Consider the following 22,263-nt stretch of genomic DNA (forward strand, 5'->3'; position numbering starts at 1 on the left):
TCTGGGGTGAAGCCTGCATGTCTGTGTTTTAGCTTGGGAAGTAATACAGGGATATTTAAACTCCTCGGGGTTTAGAAACCATGTCATTATGAGAATGAGGTCACTGCAATATTTTATATGTCTAAAACCTTGCAATGTATAAAGTGTTTTCTGTGCGACAAAGAAGTATTATGTACTTCAGAATGCAATGATAACTTTACAAATTTCCATTAATGTCAAAACCTCGCCTTGGAATGCTGTTACCTATAAAAACAATCCTACCCTACAGTACTGTTAACATTAGCAACATTAAAAATTTGGTGAGAGAGAACAACAAAGGGAGAAAATGCTTCTATTTTAAGTGACTGAAAACAAACCAAATAAGCATGCTGTAAGCAATTTATAATTTTCTGCCTATAAGTATCAGTTTCTATTGAACTGAAAAACTTTGTTTATTAATAAACTGCAGTTAAATAAGAATAACAAGGATGACAAAGAAATTCCCTATAGGTTTCTAATTCTTCTGTCATTACTTTCAGGCCAATAAGCAAGAAATCCTTCCTACAACATGTTGAAGAGCTTTGCACAAACAACAACCTAAAGTTTCAGGAAGAATTTTCGGTATGTTGCTAGCAGTTGTCACAACATCGCAAGACCTTCAGTCGTTTCATGTGTCACATTTCATGTCCATTTTAAGCAGGCAAGGCCGTGAAGGACTCTGGCCTTGATAATCAATACCCAATTACCAGGTTGATTGTTTAGAAAGTAATATTACACTGATTTGGATTCTGCAGTCTACACTGCAACCTGATCAGAATTATTCACCTAAGTGTCAGCAAAAGATGATCTTCTCTAGGCTCCAGTCTTTGCAAGAGCACCATAATATTTATGTTTTTACATATGTAGAGATGCATATGTAGTTTACCTGAGAACAGTTTATTTAGAAAGAGTTTTCTAACATATATACAGGTATATTTAACTGCATTAAATAAGTTCATTTTCCTGAGTGATGATGACCCCAAAAAACCAGCTGACATTTATTCTGTGAAATGTTCAGGCCCCAGTCATACTGCCATGGAACTCAGAAATGTTTTTCTTTCATAGGTTTCAGTGCAGGAAGTAAAAAGCTTGTGCATGGTACTTTGCTTTTTGTTCTTCTACAAATAATAGGTCATACTTGTCATGCTCTTGAGAACAGCCTCCATGTGAATAGCCTCCATCTCCTTATACAAGTAGATGAATACAGCAAGCCTGTCTCCCTTTCTGAAAAGAGACCAGCTTTCAAAATATACATTACATATAATGCATATATACTTTCAAATTTAAATCTCAAAGTTTTTAGTATTTTCATTAAGTAACATTTTTACGGCTATCATATTTTTTTTCCCCAACAATATCTTCTCATTATTTCAGAATTTTTATCACCATCATTTTTAACACATACAGTCATTTGCCCTCACAAAAACAATTTGTCAGTCTCCAGTGACTTTATTATTTTGGATTTATAGATTTACCATGAATTGCTTACCAGTTGGATTAACAAAAATGAAGACTCAACAATTGGCTTTTCTTCTGCTAGATTATAATATTTCAGTCTCTGAGGGAAAACCATCAAAAGTGTGAAAAGATTAATGGTATTTCCTACAGCTTTTTTGTTATGCTCCTTAGGTAAAATTCGTCTGGATTTAATAATAAAAAGCACCATAAAATTCTCTGAGCAATAAAGTAAGGAGAACTTTTTTTCCAAGAGCAGAAGTGTTATTTCACTTGAACAAGAGTGATTATAGTTATATTACGCATGACTGAACAGATGAAAAGTTTTACTAGCAATAACATTTTCACATATTAACGTTCATCACTGGAAAGTTTCTAGTATTACTTTCTTTAGGTGTGACCCACATTGGGTAAGCCTTACAGCACTGTAATGCCTTAAAACTTAAGCAACAGTGTTTTATCAAATCAAAATCTTGGCAATCCATTTCAAATTTAGAGAAGTACAAGTAGCTGAGGCCTCATTCAAGTAAACTATATAGTCAACTTATAATAAACAGTTTTATATGTCATTTGGGCTTCCATATTTTTTCTCTCTGAGCTTCAGCTTCCATGTTTCAGAATGTAGTGGTATCTTCCCAGATGTCTTGTCCAAGGGCAGGCAGAATTGCAGGGTAGGTCCAGTCCCTGACTGAGAGTGTACCTGTAGCATCTGGTTTATCAGATGAATAATGGGATTGACAATGCGCTTGAAATGACGTCAGAAATGACAATGCACAGAAACAGACAATGCACACAACAAACAAGCAGACCTCATGACCTGCATTGTTTTCATCTACATTCATTATTTTAGTTTCACATAAATGACTCAAGGTTCCTACAATGTGTGTAGGAGAGGTGAGCTCAGGATATAAACCCATGGACCACTATATCTGAAGCACATAACTAAAAGCATGGTGCTGAGCTTGCTTGGGCTCTCTGGCTGTCTCTGTACCAGTAGATTCAAGTATACCAGGAACTGGACATGAGAATATGATAATTTACACTAATAAACTGTTAGTATATTCCCTGCCTTGAATTTGGACTGTTTCAGCTAGCAGTCTTCCTGGACAATTCCAAGATATGTTTTGGTAGGTAAAATAGTCTAGGGATCATTTACAATAGCCAGTTTGTAGACAACAAACCTGTTTTGGAGTTTTCTAGCATAAATGTGGCTCTTTCCATTTCACTTAGTCTTGGAATCCAGGGACATTCCTGGTCTCATCTGATTTGCTGGAATGACCAAGCTGCTGTGCCTGGAGATCTCCAGGGTTCAATCTCGGTCCACATGTGAACGTGACCTGTGTGTAAACATGATGAGAAGAGAATCTGGACCTCAGAATGGATCTAGATCCATGTGTTGTCAGAAAAGACAAGTTTAAAGAAACCATAGGGAGCCACAGTAACTGATGTTGGGCACCACCTAGCTGGTATTCAAACTTCCAGCTTTCCAGATGATTCAAGTATCTCCCAATTCCTTTGGGATATCAAGTTTTTCTAGTAACTGGCAAATTACTGAAACAGAAATACTTCTATAAGTGTTTTACGGTAAGTTCTGTTCATGAATAAAAAAGTGATATACCTCTGAATGTCACCACAGTACCATAAAAGTATTACAGTAAACAAAGTGCAAATTAATTATTTCAAAGTTTTTTGAGTCTGCAAAGAAATATGGTTTCTGTGACAAATTGTTATTGAATCTGGGAATCCAAATAGTCTTTCCCCAATTCTGAAAATAATAATTTAGACTGAAATCCATACTGAAGCAGGGAATTGGTATGAGGTTTTTGAGCACTTGCTCAGATAAGGAAGCATCATTACAAAAATAACATAATCTGCTTCTCTATTTCCTCTCTGCTACAAAGTACTGTACAACAGTGCTACTTCTATACTAGTTAACTGGCAAGCTAAAACTCAGAGGAGTGAGGCAAATGAGGCAAGTTAAGGTTCACGACATGCACATGATGTGCGATCCTATGGACCATAACACCTGCAAAATGCCGTAGGCGTTTCATCTGTGTTCTTCCTTCATGCAAAATTCAATGACAGAAATTTTGTGGGAGAGTTTCAGCTTTCTGAACGAGAGGAGTTTTAACATCTCCACCCTTAGCTGTGTTTTACTGTTCTTATCAACTCCTGACAGGAATGCACAGAATTGACTCTAAGTGTCTGGAGCAGGGATCTTTTTCTAGGTTGTTATAGGATTGGGGCTTTACTTCTCTAAAGTATTCTTGAGACAAAAGGCAGAGACAACCGAACAGGTAAAAGAAATGTGCCTTGAGTATGGCAGAGGTTGATTCAAAAACAAGGTTTTAAAATAATGTGTGCCTTTAAAGATATTTTTCTACAGCATGTTACAGTCATTTAGGTTTGTATTTACCTCATGTCTGTTAATTATGTTTTTTTAATTCTTTAACATACAGATATAAATGTAAAGTCAGCCATTCTTTAAAAGGTGATTTTAAGTCAGAAACTTTATTTTTAGAAGGGGCATAATTATTGAATTTTCTTCCTAGGAAACATAGATATTTAGAGAGATTTTGAAGGGCACGGATGGGATCTAGTCCCTTGTTAATTTTCAAAGGGATGTGAGCATCTAGTTGTTCTCTGCAATTCTTCCCCTAATTCTTTCTGCAAGGAAACATGTGTCAGAGCTAGGAAGAGAAGTCATGTCCCTTGTCTGAAACTCCTTTACTTTCAGTGTGAAAGCATCTTTCCCCTCCTGTTCAGAAGCAATTGCAGTTATATTATCAAGGATATAATTATAGAAATTCAAGAAATGAAGTAGTTCTCATGCTTCAGGCCATAGGATTTTTGTCAGATGGTGAAAGAAATAAATTTTTTGTGGGATAATATTTCATATAATACTGTTCAAGGGGTTTACACTCTCTTTTATATGTCAGACATTATCCATTGTACAAAATAGGATATCAGATTAGATGAATTATTGACTTGGTTTATTACATCAGTTTTTAAATTATCCCATTCTGCTAATGCTCATACTAAATTATTCTTAATATCTGAACCCATCAAATAAGGCTAACAAAATATTGGAATTAGCAATGAAATAAAAACACTGGAATAAAAAAAACACTCCTTTTTAAAATTTTTCATTACGTCTTTCATTTATTCATTTATTAATTTGCTAATAGTTGCCCATTACATTTTATTTATTGAATACAAACTGTCTCAAATACCTGCGCAAAAGAGCACTTGAAAATAAGTAACACTGAATCTGATAGTAGGGCTATCTGCCCCACTTTTGGAAGTAGCCCATGTAGAGTAACTGTTAATATTAAAAGACAAATTTGAAGGGATTACTCAGCACAAGTGGCAATAGGTAGATCTCTTCATTTGTATCTTAGCTAGATGTTGAAATAGACTTGCATATAACATTTATCAAAAAAAGGGAAAAATCTATTACAGTTAATGTATTTACTAACTTAGAAATTCTGGCTAAATTCTGGGGTTTCTGAGTTTTCTATTCTCTTATCATCACAAGATCATCACATTAATACATTTTCTCCATTAACAAGTTATTAATTTCTCTCCACTCTTTTACTCAGCTTCAGAAATTATACCTATTTATGTACACAAACACCCCCATCAAATAAGTTCCTCAATATGAATGATTTATCCATCTCTGCCCTTCAGTAATAGCACTAATGACCAGTTATGAAACTGCAGTACAACCCAAAATAACTCTTCCCACCCCTCTCACAAACAGTCCCGTGAACAATAGCTAATTGCCAGTTGTCTCAACTTAATTAAATTCTCATCAGTTCTCATGCTGTGGCAAAAACTCTCCCAAGCTACAGGAGTCGGGAAAAGGCATTATTCAAGAGTAAGGCTGAGTCAGTAGGGCATGGTAACCAAGCATGTGACTTTATGAAAAGACAGAAAAGAACTACAAAAGGTGATAGGCTGACTTTATCGAGACTTGTAAAGGTGAAAGTTCATGTAAGCTTTAATTGTTCAACTTGACAGCCTTGTCTGCAGTGCTGCATCTACCGTTGCTGGTGTAACTGGGGTTGACAGTGAGGTGGAATGCTTCCAGCTGTTCTGCACTCTGTTACAGAACTAAAGAATTCTTCCTCTTACTGCATGATTGTGTTATTTTTTGTATTCACTGAAGGTGAAACGCAAAGGTTTGCTAACAAACATTTATTCCTCTACAGGAACTTCCCAAGTTTCTTGAAGACCTTGCTTCAACTGATGCTGATCTGCCTTGGAACAGGTCTAAGAATCGTTTCCCAAACATAAAGCCATGTATGTGTGTTTACCGATAACTCCTCCATTTTGCTCTCTACCTTCAACAGCGCAGCATATATTTGGAATGCAACTGTATTTTTGTTTGATCTGCCTTTGAAATGGCGGTACAATCATGTCCACATTATGAAATAATTTTCTGTCAAGTAATCTGTCTTTTCATTGTGTTTTTTTAAAGACAGTTTTATTTGCAAGTAGCTTTCAACTTGCTCGCACAAGCTTTAATATGCAGGTGCAAGAAACTGTAGCCTCAGTAGTTTCTTAGCTTTGTAATTCAAGCCATGTAGCAAACTCCTTAACATTCTTCCTCATTTTGTTTCCCTTTAGTGAGAAGTAATTTTTTTAAACATATAAAATCCACATGTTTGTGCATTCAGCTACCTCAGGAGCCTGGTGGATATGTGTACATGTGCTGCAAAGGTTCCACAGAAGATCAGAGTGACTGTATGATAACTTATAAGCCAAGGCTAGATTTTATCACAGGAGACAGCAGTCTGTCTCTCTGTACTCAACACTGCTTCATTTTTCAGTTAATAAGACAAGAAATGTCATTATTATTTTAGGCATTAGCTGTGATGTGAGATGGGGAGCATGGCATTCCTTGGTTAATAATGCTACATTCTGTGCTATTAACTTTTCAGAGCAGCTGTTCCTGCTATCTACTGCCTTGTTCAAGACATACTCTAAGTTACAGTCACTAAACATTTATATTCATGACACGCAATGAAATATAAACAGATAAGTTTCATAAATCTTTAACTTTGTATTCTAATTTTTCTTCCTAACTTGAGGACCAAACATCAAAATTTGGAATGTTTGGTTTCAGCATTTACTTATTCACGTATGACATCTTTCCTGGTTTTTGTCATTTCTGCATACATACCATGGGCCCAAATCAGAAACCCTCAATCACTGGGGTTTTTTTCTGTAATAATGAAATTATCTTATGTAAGAGAGGTAAAAGTATGTAAAAGTGCCAGGATCTGGCTCAAATCTATGACCTGGGCAGCAAGTATATAGGAAAGACTGTCAGCCCCCTGACCCTGCTGTCTGATTCACACGGAGGTTGTCCGTGCTAGAACAGCATGGCTTAAAGTACATGGGCTACCTTCAGGCAGAGGATCATCCCATACATACATCAAATTGGAGGTTTTGGCATGTTCACCATTTTAATTAAAAAGTATTATATTAAAATATGTCTGGAACGTTAGAGGATGACCATACAGTAATGGAAATTGGTTAAATTCCCTTTGCAAGTAGAGTTCTACTATGTCAAGTATTTTTAGATTAGCAACAATAACAGTATTTTTGATTTCTTAGCACTCCGGAAACACTTGTTACATGCATCTATGGCTTTTGAACAAATCTTTTAGTTAACTAGACTTTATTTCCATAATAGATAATAACAACAGAGTAAAGCTGATGCCTGATGCTGGTATTCCTGGATCTGACTACATTAATGCCAGCTACGTGTCTGTAAGTAGAAAGTCTCTCACATTTTTAGTATATTTATTTTCTGGTAGACAAGAGAGTCAAAAAATAACTTGCAAGAAGAACAGGATTCTGATTTTACTTTCATTCACTACAGCTGCTGTTGCCATGGCATTGTTCAAGTGACTCCTCTGGCATTGAACATCACTAGTTAAAAATATAAGTTATCCCATTTTTATTGCTAAGCAATGATTTTCAGTAATAATCAAAACTGTGTCCAGCAAATTACTTTCTATAAATTGTCTCATACCATTATCATTAAAAACAATAGTGAAATTCCCACTGAGGTCAATTTTTTAGGCAGGCATTGTTTGGTCTCTTAGTTCAGGCACTGGAGCTATTGTATATGAACAGGACAATGTAAAGATAACTGAACTGAAAAGTTTCATAGAAATGGTTAATAATTTTGGTGAGAGGGATGAGTATGCCCCTTATTTTGTGAAAGTTATGATGGAGGAAAATACAAACAGGCTTCTTGAAGAAGAAACTAATATTGTATTTCTCATCCTCAGATTTCTTCCTAGACCTTCCATTTTCTAATTGTGTTCTCAGTAAATTCCTCATCTATATTTGTATCTCATTTTTGTCCTGTTGAAGCTCAAAGTGTGACTTATAATTATGCATTTCATTTGTTGTAGCAGTGGCTGGTGTTCTCACATGAGGCCAAGACTTGATTTACACTAAGCAATATTCAAACACATAGCAAGACCTGCAGACTGTAGTCTAAACAGATGACACAGTAGCAAGTAGAAGCAGTTATTTCCAGGTAACTAAGAGACATTAACAGAGAATAAGTAACAGAGCTGAGAGCATCCTCCTCTCTCATTAGCAAAAGCAATTTATCCCCTTTATATAGAATGTCCCGACTCTGACAGTTAGCAGACAGGAAGAGCCATGCCATGTTGTTACTTGACGCTGGGACTATACACTGAGAAGGAGACCAGACAGCTTGAAGCATGGCCGAGGCTTTACCCTTCCTGTCACTAACTAACATGCCAAGGCTTAGGCAGGGAACACTAACAGCAGCTTCCAAAAGCTGCAGCAAAAGCCAGCTGCAGAGAGTGTTCCCTGCTGAGATTTTGCATGTCTTTACTGCATACAGGCATCTCGCTTTAGGTCACCGTTCATCAGTGAAGAGACAACCGTAATGTTACCATTTCTCAGGGCTAAATCTTTGCCCTTTAAATCCTCTCACTTTCCATATTCATGGATGTGTAAATATATAAATGCATATAGCTGTAAATATGCAACATCTGTGCATGTGTGTATTTATGTACCTATTTATCTAGGTGTATATACATATGCATACATACAAAGAGAGGGAAAGAGAGGTGTTGTATATAGTTTTAACAAATGGGAACTTGGCTGCTACTTTTATTTTCATTGGTTAAACAAGAAAAAGTCACTAACTGAACTGTGAGCTTTGCATCCCTGAACTCTGGTTTCTCACCTCACTCTTAAACTAGGAAGGATTAACATAGTTTCTCACTGCCACCTGTTCTGTATATTATAGATGGAGTAAGTAACAGGCAGCTGTGAATTATAGGGCTATAATTCCAACAAGGAGCTTCAGTGGTGCTATAAACCACTGTGTCAGTTGTTTTGAGCAATAAGCAGAACTCTGTGATATTACAGACTTCTAGCTCTACAGCATAAATTTATTGCTATTATTGCTATTATTATTTTAGACTTTCTGTAGTACATAAGAGTTCCTGTAGGGTATGCTTAGTTTCTTTGAGGAAACAGATCCATGAGAACCCATGCCCTGACAGCATTTACACAGATTTTTTTCAACAAACTTTCTTCTCCCCAAGTTTTACATCAATTTATAAATGAGCTAAACAGGAGAAGCCAACCCTAAAATAAAAGTCAACCCCTACAGTAGGTTTCTCAAAGACCTTTTATCAGAGGTGATTTGTTTGAGTAAGCTCCATCCCTGAGTTACAGCAGATCCCTGACGTTCACTGGAAGGACGAGGTCATCTGTGTGGTGTATAGCTTGCACTAGCTCTCAGACAGCTCTTTAGTTTCTCTGGCTCCACTGCTCCTTAGCACTATTTAATTCTCCTTTGTTGGCCACCTCCTGACACAGTTCTTGGTGGCCTCTGGCTGGATCTGCAGTAAGGCTAATATGAAGGCTTAGATATTTTTACATGGGAATTACTGACCTGATGTCCCTGTAATTCCTCTGCTAAATGCATTTCTATTAGGATGTCATTTCCCAAACTTTATTAGAGCATTGGTTCATAACTGATCTACATGGTGGAAAAAATGTCATTACTTCCTTAGGTTTCCAAGGCCATCTGCCATGCAATGATTAGCCTGGCCTCTGCCAATTCGTTTAGTATGTCTGACAAGGTTTTAGCCTTAGGCATGGTAGCTACAGGCACAACTATGAGTCACATGCAAACTCTTTTTTTCCCTTCTAACCATTATGTATTAAATATTTTCTTTTTCTTAGGGTTATTTATGTCCAAATGAATTTATTGCAACTCAGGGACCATTACCAGGAACAGTGGGTGATTTCTGGAGAATGGTGTGGGAGACGAGAGCAAAAACACTTGTGATGCTTACACAATGTTTTGAAAAAGGACGGGTAAGTTATCAGTGTACCAACTAACAGCATTTGATATAATTGGAAATTCTATATGTAGTTTCTGTCAAGATTATAATATGATCATTGTTAATTAGTAATCATCTCACTGCAGATAAGATGTCATCAGTACTGGCCAGAAGATAATAAACCAGTGACTGTGTTTGGGGATATAGTGATTACTAAATTGATGGAAGATATTCAGATAGACTGGACCATCAGAGACTTAAAAATTGAAAGGGTAAGCCAGAACTGGAAGCTGATTGAATAAAACCCATCCAACACCTCAAAGAACATCAGATGTGCTCCATCCCACCATTTTTAATGCACTGTACTGCCTGGTTTTCCTGCATTTTGTTTTCATTCCTGTTTTTTTTTTTTTTTTTCCTGAGGATTTTCTCCAGTTTCTGTCACAAAGAGCTCAGATATTTGTCCAACATGCCATGAAGGGCCTATCAAGGTTACTGAACCTCTGGTCTTGTGGGAGGTGAAGTTTCTATTTGGACACCTCAGTTGTCTCTTCTAGAAAGGAGTAATCCTAACCATTCTGGGATCAGACAAATCCCTTTGAATGTATCCCTCTCAGATTAAAGGGCAAGATTCTCTGGTGCAGCGCAGCTGTTTTGCATTGTACCACCAGCCGTAGTGGCCTCCACCCCCAGGAGATTCACCCAATATAAATGAGAATCATCAGTATTACTCCCACTCTTTGTGCTGGGAAGGGGGTGGGGGGTACAGCACAGATGTTCATCTTTGTCATGATCCACAACTATAGCCTCCACTCTTTGGAAAAATTAGCACCCAGCATTAAGTCAGACCAGCAGGTAGGCTCAGAAAGCAATCTGGGCATAATGACCCAAGATGAAGTCAGCCTTCTTTTGCACTCCCAACGTTGACCTGTGTTGTATGTAGTGCAGCCAGATGCTAGGACCTGAACTCAGCTATCCAAATACGTGCGTTACCATCCCGTGGCATGTGCGTGTGACAAAAGGAACATAGCACTTAGGGGATTGTCTCAGTGGTCACCCCATAAGGATGTGTTGTGCGCATAGTACAGGACAATTGAACATTTTAAAACGAGTGAGAGAAGACAAACAAGAGTAAACAAGACTGGAAAAGAGACTATTTACAGTAAAAATGCATGCGAGTGAAATGCGAAGTCACCTTTGTTAACCAGGGTGAGGCTGAAAAGAAAAGACAACATAACCCAAATTGACTAAGTGATCCATTTGCTATAGCTGAACTACCCTGCACAAGAAGCTATGTCCTTTATAAGCATGTCATTAAATGTCCCATATTGCTGGCTTTAAGATTGTACTTCATCTTTCATTCACAAATGGATGGCTTCTTGATGATCTTTCAGTGAAGGTGAAAAGCATATGTGAGGCAAATCATTCACAATTATTGCCATATTGCATCCACAGTCACTTCTGTTTTGGTTTTATGATGATCAATTTAAAAAATACAGACCCAAAGTAGTTGCCACACATAATTGTTCACAGTTGTTCAGTGTTTCTTGCAATCTGAAAAGAGCAAGTGGTTGGTTCAAAAAAAAATTTAAAAAAACACAACTGGTTCATTACACAACAGTTGATTAAACTGTGGTACTGCTTACTGTAAGATATTGTGAGTGCTAAAAACTTACAGGGCTTCATAAAATCTGGATAAATTAATAGAAGAAAATTCTGACAAGTACTATTAAATATCGAGATACCTTCTCTGACTGAGGCAGTTCACAAGTCACAAACTATTAAGAATGGAAAGGATATTCTGTGGAACTATAGATACATTGTTGTCATGTTTTATAATTTTCCCTAAGATTTTTCCTTGACTACTGTTGGAAACAGGATATTGGTTTAGACAGACCTTTGGCATGATCCTGTGCTTTTATTCTTGTGTCCTTCATAGTTAATTTAGATATCAGATCATAACTTGCTCTTTTCTTTGAGTTACTATTGCTGCTGCTCTGACTGAGAAGGCATCAAACACTTAGAAAATAGATCTGTGTTTACCAATGTATGTGTAAGATCAGTCTTAGAATGGTTGCTTTTTCCTAAACAAATTGTTGAACCAGTTCACTAAACTTGTAAATGCGCTAAAGAAACTTCAACCTGTAGTCTACAAATTACATTGATACAGTGACTGAAGTCAAATGGAGAGTGACTGCTGAAGTCATTAATACTTCCTGAAAGATGGACTTGGTGCCATCTCTCAAAAAACCTGCCATAAGATCTGTGCACAACAAATTATCCATTGATACAAGTACATCTTACAATTATTATGCTATTCTGACTTTCTTCTTTACATGAAATTGCTGAGAAGGTTTCATGTAGCTTACTGGATCTTCTGTCACATTTCTTCTGTGAAAACTGCATTATTTTGTATTTCTCAGCATGGAGACTGCATGATGGTGCGGCAGTGTAACTTCACTTCTTGGCCAGAACATGGAGTCCCCGAAACTACTGCACCAATTATCCATTTTGTAAAACTTATCCGTGCAAGTCGAGCACATGATAATACACCGATGGTGGTTCACTGCAGGTAAGCTTATTCACCAAATCATCATTTAGTATCTTAGAATTTCAGGTGCATATTAAAGCTCAGGGAAGTTGCCAGAAGAACAACGAAAACTGAGTGCACAGGTATGGTTCTAGTACAGACAGCAGTGAAGGTTTGTCTAGCAGTGCTCCTTAGTCCGTTCTAGGAGGGAAAATGCCAAAGTGTTTCTGTTCTTCCATTCATGGAAATCCTATTGAGGTGATGCCAGTGACACAGTTAATTCAACAAACACCATAAGGTACTGCTGGATTTATCTCAATTTTCCACTTTATCATAAGAAGAGGAATAGTAAATGACATGTTAGTTTTAATTACTTCTATTATAATTATAGCTTTTTTTAAGAAATAAGTATTAAAAACTGTATTTAAAATGTACATGTCACTTAGCAAAAGGAGGAAACTGTTTGGGAGCGACAGAGAATGACAAATAGGAATAAGGGTTTGCATATGCCAGATTTCAAGGCTGGATGCCTGTAAGCAGCTAAAATCTATATTTAGGCTCTTAAATAAATGGTCTGGTGGTTAGAGGTGTTCAGCTGTCATAGTTCCCATTGATTTCATACTCAACACCCTTAAACTGCTATTTCAAAGAGTAAGTGTGTGGGGAAGGCTAAGTCTTCAGGAAAGTGGTGAGTGTGTCTGCATTTCATATGCAGGTCAGTGTTCCCACTGAATGAGTGGGCACACTCCAAAATAGCAATCTGAACTCAGAGGTCTGCAATTGTCTCATTCTCACTCAGTGCAAGTCTGGAAATATGTGGAAGGAAAAGCTGAGTTTGGAGCCACGAATCTCTTCCCTAACTGTCCAGTTTATCATGCATGGCAGTTCTTTTTATTTGTCCTCGGTGTCCTACAGGTGCCACCACAATGGGTCGTAAAGCCTCATTTTATTTGATATCGTTATCATTGACAGTTTGACATTTCCCTCTACTGCAGGGGCCAGAGACTATTACAGGAGAAAACTACACGGTCTTCACATTTTGAGGACACTTATATTCTCTGGGGCCCCTCTGCAACGAATCCTATCCCCTTTTCACAACACAGATACGTAAAGGGGCCACCATGGGCCAGATACTCCACCTGTGCTCAAATTCCTGATGGTTATAAAGCAGCATTATGGGCTCTCATATCCAGAAAACTCATTCATTACTTTCTGCTCGTTAGATCTTGCAGGTTGAAGAAAGTTTTGCTATACATTTTCTGATTATCTGCAGTGATATACCCTGCATTTATTACACCAGTTGCAGAGAAGTCTGATAGTGATTTTGAGAAAATCCTGTTCGTTTTCAAAGCTTTAAATAAAACAACACTAGCTATCAGCGTGTCTTGCACACTCATCCTCCTTCTAAAAGTATTTTCTTTTAAATGTTTTGCTGGATCCCATGTTGTTTTGTCTCAAATACCAAAAGCATCACAGAATCCAGGTATGATTTCACAAAATCTTGTGATTTCTTTTCTTTGAATTAATGAGCTCTAGAAAATTCACAGAAGAGCTGTAAGACCATTTTTCCACTTATACAGGCTTGGTTTAGATATAACTCATTTGTCTGATGCAAACCCCTTGTAAAATCAAGATCACAACATGGCTCAAATCCAGATTTCACTTGATCCCAATCAGCAAGGAGACACACACACAGAGAAAAGTAACTACTGAAAAAGATTTAATTTTTTCTGAAGTTTTCATTTCACAATAAACTTAATTTAACCAGAATATTCTAAGAAAATATTTTATACTAAAAAATTAACATAAAACCTTTATTTTATCTTGTGTATTATGTTTGCAGTGCCGGTGTTGGAAGAACAGGTGTTTATATTGCACTTGACCATTTAACCCAACATGTAGATGACCATGATTTTGTGGATATCTATGGACTTGTAGCTGAGTTAAGAAGTGAAAGAATGTGTATGGTACAGAATCTGGTAAGATTTACATATTTATCTATTTGTTCTCCTGTTGTTAAGAAGTTAATCATCTGATCTCCTTCAAAACAAGACTAGAAAGCTCATAACAATCAGCTGTCAAATACATTTTCAACCAAATTCTGCTTCTATTTGGATTTCAAGCACTGTGCAGATGTGTATGGTTTGTATCTATTTCAGTATATTTGGCCAGCAAAGTCTTGACAAGTGCTGAAAGAGTGCTGAGATATTTAGTTTTTTGAACTTGAATCATAATTTCTCAGACTTTGAGAAAGTTCATTTCAAGTTTTGGTTGAAGAACAGTTGTTAAATAAAAAATGGATTTGCTCATGCACTACTTAATTTGACTTTATTTACTACTTAACTGTATTTTTTTGTGTATATATATGTAGCATAGTCCTCCAAACTTTTAACTTTACCTTTGACCTCATTAATGATTCCTTGATTCTTTTTAAACTGCTTCAAATAAAATAACACATACAATAGAATTAAGCACAGACTTCAGAGTTTGCAAAATCATGGCAATGGTGGGGTCTGGGTCTAAAAAAGTGCATTTCTGGCAGACTTATTGTGTGTGGATGTAAGTTAGTGATGACCTGCTGGTAAGGAAGACCTCTGCTGTATCTGGAGATCTGGGTATATGTAAAGGAGTAATAGCAGAATTTAAAGCTGATCCTGAATGCCCAGTGGAATGGAAATCCAGCTGTATTTGCATAAGGCTTCTGGCATAAGCTTCCTGCAGGCCAGGTCTAACCCAAGGCTGCTGCCTGAAGCCTTTGAGGCTCCAGCATGACTTGCCAACTTCTCAGTATGGGTGAGCAGTTTCAGGATGAACTTCCACATGACTGGTGGATTTAAACTGATTTTAATGTAAGGAGATTTGTTCCATTAGGAATGCAATTCTGCTGTTCTATATCATGTCAGAATATACAAAGAGCAGTTAACCTCTCTTCAGCAACTGCACTTCAGTAGATTTTTTGAGACCTTCTGGTGATACTCTGTCATGCTCTTTCTTGTAAGGTGCTGTCTGATTACCAGTTGCTTTCAATTTTTCCTTTTGGAGTCTTGATGCAGCTAAACAATTGCCAGGACTTTCCTGCGATGATGAATTCTGGGAATACCTTTTTTGTTGTTGTTGTTTTACACTTTTGGCTAGAAAGAGAATCGTCTGAAAATAAGGCGGAGGCTGGAAGACAATTTAATGGGACCACCCCAAAATAAAATCTTAAAACAGTGAGACATTTGATAACATCAGTGTATGTTTTTAAAATGTGCATCTTCATTTGCATATTTTGGAAAAGGCTAAGAAAAGATGTGCCAAAATGCAATAGAAGATGATGGTCTCATAGTTCTGATTTCCAAACAGATCAGGTATTGATCTATATGCTACATGCAAAATCCTGAGACAGGTTGTTCTCCGTCCAGGTCGTTTCTAGCTCATGTTGGCAAGACTACAAAAGGCAGATCAGCAACAAAACTTGCCCCACGGGAACCAAATCTTGTAAACTTTTATGGCGGATTCAGTAGTCAAGCTATTCTGACAGTTCTGTTATAAAACACTGTTTAGTAGTCTATGGTTCAGTTTTTATGTGATCAGCGCAGAAGATATAAAGAGAGGAGCAATTCCTTCCCAGAACTCAGTTTAGAGGTCCCTCAGTCAAACTGTCTGTAAGATCTATGAGTAAAATAAATAAAAACTTGTTGTTCTCAGACCTGTTTTTTTTCTTGATGATAGCTTGAAAATAGTTTTCCTTTTGCCAGCTCCCTGTTACTGTTAGCCCATGGGCACAGAATGGCCCACATCTGTGCAATTAAACACCTCTGCAGTTACCACTCTCTTCACAAGATCTCTCTAGGGACCAACCCATAGTCTGCAGTAACTCCTGAAACACACCTGGAAATTATTTGAGATAGTGCTGGTTCATCTGGATCGAAACTATGTGAGGGACTATCCAAACAATTTGAAGTAGTTTGGATGATCAGGTTCCACCAGCTGGTGATGTACCCAGACACTGTTTAATTCCCTAATGTAGATATAATTTCAAAATCCTGGTACTCTGCCTGGTGGCCTGTACATTACCAAGGCCTGCCCCTCGACTACGTGTAAAGCGGATCACCTACTCTTTAGTGAACTTTTTTATTCTTTCTCCCACTTGCAATCATAAAAAGACTTTCAGATAATTAAGAATGTCATTAATTCTAACTGGGAAAATAACTTGTCATGCATACACTCCCCAGGTATGCTGCTTCACTCTCCCTGGCAAACCCAGAAAGATGTTCATTGCTGCATGCTCACAAGTAGCTGCATGAGTGCAAGAGATTATGGAGCTTTCAGAGTCTGCCTTCTGAACTGGAGTAACCAATCTAAACTCCACTGAAACTTAAGACCTTCATTCTAGACATCCATATTTGTCCAGTGGATCTGTTAAAGTTTATCATCTTGCCAAGCCAAGTAGAAAGGCTAGTTTGAAGTAATGCCCTGCTATTGCTTCAGTAAGCAAGCTATTGAAAAGTGTAATGGTCCTGTGTACTTCAGGGGCCTGTGAAAGTCTGTTTTAATTACCCATGGCTCTGGAGCTGTGACCCTAAAACATATCCACGTAAGCAAATTTCTCTTCTAAATCTGAGACACTTGAATTGAAAATCGGTGGCAGTTCTGAAACAAAATAGCAATTACTGAGCAGAAAAATTACACTAATGTATTTAACTGTGCAAAAGTCAAGGGAGTTAAAGTTATTTTGGTCATCTCCATCTGTGGAGATACTAAAAACCCATCTGGACAAGGTCCTGGGCAATGTGCTTTAGCTGACCCAGCTTGAGCAGTGGGGGGTTGCACTATGTGATCTCAAGAGGTCTCTTCCAATCTGAACAAATTGTGATACTGTGATCTGGCTCATTTTCTCAATCTGCATGCACAGTACTTCTCCTATGTGAAGATATGCTTAATCCATTCATTTTCTTTCTATCGGTTTTCATTCTTTTCTTTCATTCTTTATTTCATTCTTACATTGCCTTATTTTGTTTTTCTCTTTTCAGCAATCATTACCCAGGGTTACTTTATGTCCTTGGAAGTGTCAAACTAACTTCAGTTGCCCACTCTCTGCATTATAGTCTGTTAAAAGTGGTGCTACAGTTCAAGAAGTATCACTAAAAATAATGTAGTTTTTTACTCTAGCAATGGTGCATGCTCCTAGAACATGTAGATTTAGATTTACTTGAACTTTTGCATTTGAGTGCACCCTGCTGGTTTTCTCTATGCTAGAAAGAGGAAAATTTCCTTATCTAAATATAACATTAGTGTGGTTCAGTTTCTTCAGTCTGAATCTGGTGGCAAAAAGTAATCAAATGTCTTTTCACAGAACAAACCTTTACAGAAAATTGTGGAACACCCTATTAGTCTCAGTTATGATTAACTTAATTTCATATATCTTACTGGGCATAAGGATTAACATGTTTTGACAAATTTTAATGCATTATGCCTCATAATGAATGAAATCAGATCGGGCATATATGATATGGTCATCAAAGTACTGCGATTGCTGAGCTAAACTGCAGTTACTTTAAGAACATCTAGATGTTATATAAAAAAATTAAAAGTTTTTTGGGTTTAGAATTACATTTTTCTTCTAATCAAACATCTTTAAATTCACATCTTACAGGCACAATATATATTTTTGCATCAATGTGTATTGGATCTGTTGACAAGCAAGGGAAGTAGTCAGCCCATATGTTTTGTAAATTATTCAGCACTGCAAAAGATGGACTCTCTGGATGCCATGGAAGGTAAGGAGATGCAGATTGTCTCAAAATTATTTTTTCATAACAGGTGCATTGACTTGTCTGACTAAGAAGAAAAAAAAAATACTTTGACATGCGTTTTTTTGCTTCAGAAGTGTAAATTTCTAGCATTTTGCTGCTCTTCAGTCTCCTTCATAGTAATAGTCACTGCTCAAGCTTTCTTTCCATTTTTTTCCCTGCGAGACCTTTTAAGTTCAGCCAAAACAGTTATCTGCCATTAGTTACTATTTGTTTACGAGGTAGGTTAATGTAATATATCTGTTTCTTTTGTAGGTGATGTGGAGCTTGAATGGGAAGAAACGACCATGTAAATACTCAGACTAAATATTAAAGATAATGAGATTTTGAAAGTCAAAGTCATATTTTTCTAAGCACAGGGGCCAAAGTGAATTCCCCTATTTTGATGATTAAAACACACACAGATGACAGAAATATCTTTTCTTCTATCAATGTGCCTTCATAAATATGTTAAAGTATTTTATGCAGATCACTGAGCAATAATGATTAGGAGTACTTTTGCACAGACTACACTTCTGGTGTTATATGAATACTGCATTCAGTATGTATTTAAATAGAAAGTGTGTTTGAACATACTCCTTTTTTCCAGTTACCTTTGTAAAAGAAGAAAAGTGAGCCAAATATGATGTAAAAATTTCATATTCCCATTGAACTTATTTTGGTGTGAATTTGCTGTGTTCTTTGTGTGTTGGTTTTAAGTAAAAGCTACAGTTCCTTGAATCATTCTTGCTAGATTGGTTTCAATGTTGTCAGCTCTTGCAGATTAATTCCAATATCATCACAGTGATCTTTACCTAACTGTATGTTCTTGTGTTTTGAATCATTTTTTACGAGTGGTAGCATATCAGCTCATGATCCTGAACAGCTGAAGAGTCACCTTCTGACATAGGGAGGATTATTCAGCTTTTACACAGCACACAGTAGCTCTTCAGGGACACTTGGGGCTATTTAAGCCATCTTATAATCAGCGGGTTGTTTTTTTAAATAAACAATGGTGATTGCATATGTTCAGTGCTGAAGAAAGTATTTTACATTCCTGCTACTTTTTCAAGCAGATAAAACAAAGTAAAACTATGAATTTATTATATATTACAATGCATGTTAGATTGACTTGAGTAATAGAATGTTTATAATTCAATCACATTTCTTGAATATAACATTGTTCAGTATTTTGAAAGGTTACTCAAAATTTAATAACAATATATTCTATAACACAGAGTTGTCACGTAAAAAAGTTGTTGCTCCTTCCTCAAGTTTGGCAAATCACTGCAGACACTGAAAAGTATGGGAACTAACATTTGGAGATTTAATAAAAGAAAACATCTTCCACTCCCAGTGATTACCGTTACTGGAAATAGATCTGAAACAGGAATGAGAGAAGCAGGAAGCTCTTATCTGAGAAGCAACGTAAAACCTGGTAGGGTAGGAAGACTAGAGAGATAATTAAACAGGGTGCCCTCGTTTTACACGGAAGTGACAGTATTCAATTATATTATTGGGGGGGAGGGTTGATTGCTAAGTTTTTCTTTGTGTAAAGAAATGTATCATTCTGAATAATACTAAAGCTGTGACCTTAACCTGAGATGCAAAACACAATAGCGAAGAGGCTCTGGAGTTGCCATCTTATATTCTCTTTAGACAGAAGAAATCCATAGCCTTGTTGAGGCATCAGGCTCAGGGAAGTCAGACAAATCTCTTTAGAACCTTGAAAGATGTATGTGTGTGTGTGTGTTTGTGTGCACACACTCTGAACAGAATACTAAATGAACAAAACTTTCCATCTCTCAGCTGTAGCTACCAGACAGAAAATGCTATACAGCATGTAACCTGATACTTTTTCAAAAGTAAATGATGGTAGGTGTTTGATGTCTTTTTAGAAGCTGGCAAGGATGGTGCAGTGAGGACCCTTTGTAATTTAGCAGAAAGTGCCAAATATCTAAAATGAAAATCAAAAGACAGCATTTAAGGAGATGGAAATGGTCTACAGAGATATTTTGGGCAATCTGTCTTTCAGGAAGACTGACGGTATTGTAAACATCACCTGTCAAGCTAAAAAAGAAAACAATGCCTTTTAAAGCTGGATAGAGGGAGAGAGAGGTGATGTCCACAGCTGTTCAAGTCTCTGGCAAAGCATTCGGTACAGCTCTAGTTTCATTTGGTTCCTATGAAACATGTGTTCTTCATTTATTATACATGTACTTTAAAGTATTCTGACAAATTGCTTATAGGGACTTACAGATGTTTTTCATGATTTGTATTTGTCCTTGGTAGCAGTACATGCAGCACTGTGATAAATTGACATTATAGAGTCATAATCTTGTATAATCTTATATCCACAATGGTGGAATATCTGTGTGTGTGTCGTTCCTTTCGATTGGAGGAAAAAGCTAAGAAGCCCTATGCAAATTACAGGTGAACTCCAGAAGTTCCAAATGTGCTTAAGTGTTTTCTGTTTTATAAAATACTTAATGATGAAGATTCCTACATCCTCCTTACGGGATCTTCCTGGGGTCAAACGCTACATTCAGTAGCATGCTTGTCTGACAACTTAGTAAGATACTAGAAAATGTGACTCTCTTTTCTGTAGAGGCAAGGTGAAAAACTGAGAAGTAATTCAAGTAGTTTATTGTACAATTTAATGTCAGCAATCTGATACATACTACCTTGACACATTTTGTATTGTCTTTAGGGTAAAAGCCAATATTCAGCGTAAGCTGGCCACAGCTCATAAGATACATGGTCAGGGAAAGAAGTAACTCCAAGCAATTCTCTCCAAGAACTGGTATTCAGTATAAATACAGCAGTAGTTCACTGACCTTCTTGTGTGCCTGCCATTGATTTACAGGGATAGGGGAGTATCTGTGTATCAGGAGATCTCCTCAGTTCAGTCACGAAGAAAGAATTTCCACATATCTTGTCTTCCAGCCCTCCTTCCCTTATGCAATGACAGCTATGGTGCTACTGACAGAACTGGCGAGCTGGAGGCAAGCAGAATTTGCCCAATAGCTATTTTAAGAATATATATATATATATATATGTAAAGCAGCACACCATTTTCATTTTTAATGCTGCCACTCAATTTTCTAGATTCTTGGCACTACTAATATAGCAAGAATGTACTCTATCAAAATTAGAAACTGAATGAATAAAAACTGGAGAAGAATATACAAATGCTATAGGATGATTACAATTGTATTGAAATTACGTCATACTGTATTAAATTATTCAGGCAATTTCTGTAGAGACTGATATACCTCCATACATACATAGAAGAAGCAGTCTTTATATATATATATTTATAGCCAGTTCTGTTGGATATCATTAGAAGAGGCTACTGTCAGTGCCTTCAAAGACCGATCCCTTCTATTTACAGAAGTAATAGAAAGACAGCAGAACACCACATTCATGTTGAATTTAAAGCACTTTTTTTATACTGTTAAAGGAGTTGATAAAAATAATTGTGCATTCAAACGTGCTTTTACTGTAAACACAGAGCTATTCAGTAATTTAATTTCATAACATTATGTGAAAGATTAATAACATGTATTAATCTATGTAATACCATCTGTGTATTGCTGCAATACAAAGTATGCTCATATGCAGTTACTACGACAAAGCAGAAAAGAGCAATGAATCGATCACATTTCATACTAAGGTAACACGACAGTGAGCTTTTCTGGTTGCATACAGAAGTTAAAAACCCTCCCAGATGTGGACATGAATTTGCAGGGATTCAGGACACAAAGCCCTGTGAGGTTTGTGGGCAGAAGCTATTTTTTCTGAAAATATTTTGACAGCAAGTTAAAATAAAATTTGAAAAGTACCTGTTTCAGAGTATGTATTACATGTACATTAAGCATTACACAAGATCATTGTCTATCCATGGAAATAAAGAAACAATAAAAATAGACAGATCCAAATTAATTTTTGTTTTAAGAACTGTGAAAAGTATCCAACTAGCTCTCTGTTTTAGGGGATATACATATGGTAACAATGAATTCAGCGTTGTTTTATAATTAAGTGTATTGAGTGCAGTAGACTGTAAGTGGAAACCATTAACACATAGTGCTGGTCCTATCTCTGTCAGGTTTGATTTTAAGGAAATGAG

The 22,263-nt window shown here is 36.8% G+C and overlaps 1 protein-coding gene across 1 annotated transcript in view; it reads left to right on the forward strand.

The window, feature by feature from the left end:
• Positions 1–18,448, forward strand: part of PTPRQ (protein tyrosine phosphatase, receptor type, Q) — a 110,236-nt gene extending 91,788 nt beyond the window's left edge. The window contains exons 37-45 of the mRNA XM_010561968.1: positions 519–600; positions 5,688–5,778; positions 7,178–7,254; positions 9,730–9,864; positions 9,977–10,102; positions 12,254–12,402; positions 14,204–14,339; positions 17,999–18,122; positions 18,411–18,448. Coding sequence (XP_010560270.1) covers positions 519–600; positions 5,688–5,778; positions 7,178–7,254; positions 9,730–9,864; positions 9,977–10,102; positions 12,254–12,402; positions 14,204–14,339; positions 17,999–18,122; positions 18,411–18,448 — 958 coding nt within the window. The remainder of the gene's footprint in view (positions 1–518; positions 601–5,687; positions 5,779–7,177; positions 7,255–9,729; positions 9,865–9,976; positions 10,103–12,253; positions 12,403–14,203; positions 14,340–17,998; positions 18,123–18,410) is intronic.
• The last annotated feature ends 3,815 nt before the right edge of the window (positions 18,449–22,263 follow it).

The sequence above is a fragment of the Haliaeetus leucocephalus genome, unplaced genomic scaffold, assembly GCF_000737465.1.
Source record: "Haliaeetus leucocephalus isolate CR32 unplaced genomic scaffold, Haliaeetus_leucocephalus-4.0 Scaffold151, whole genome shotgun sequence".
NCBI lineage: Eukaryota > Metazoa > Chordata > Aves > Accipitriformes > Accipitridae > Haliaeetus > Haliaeetus leucocephalus.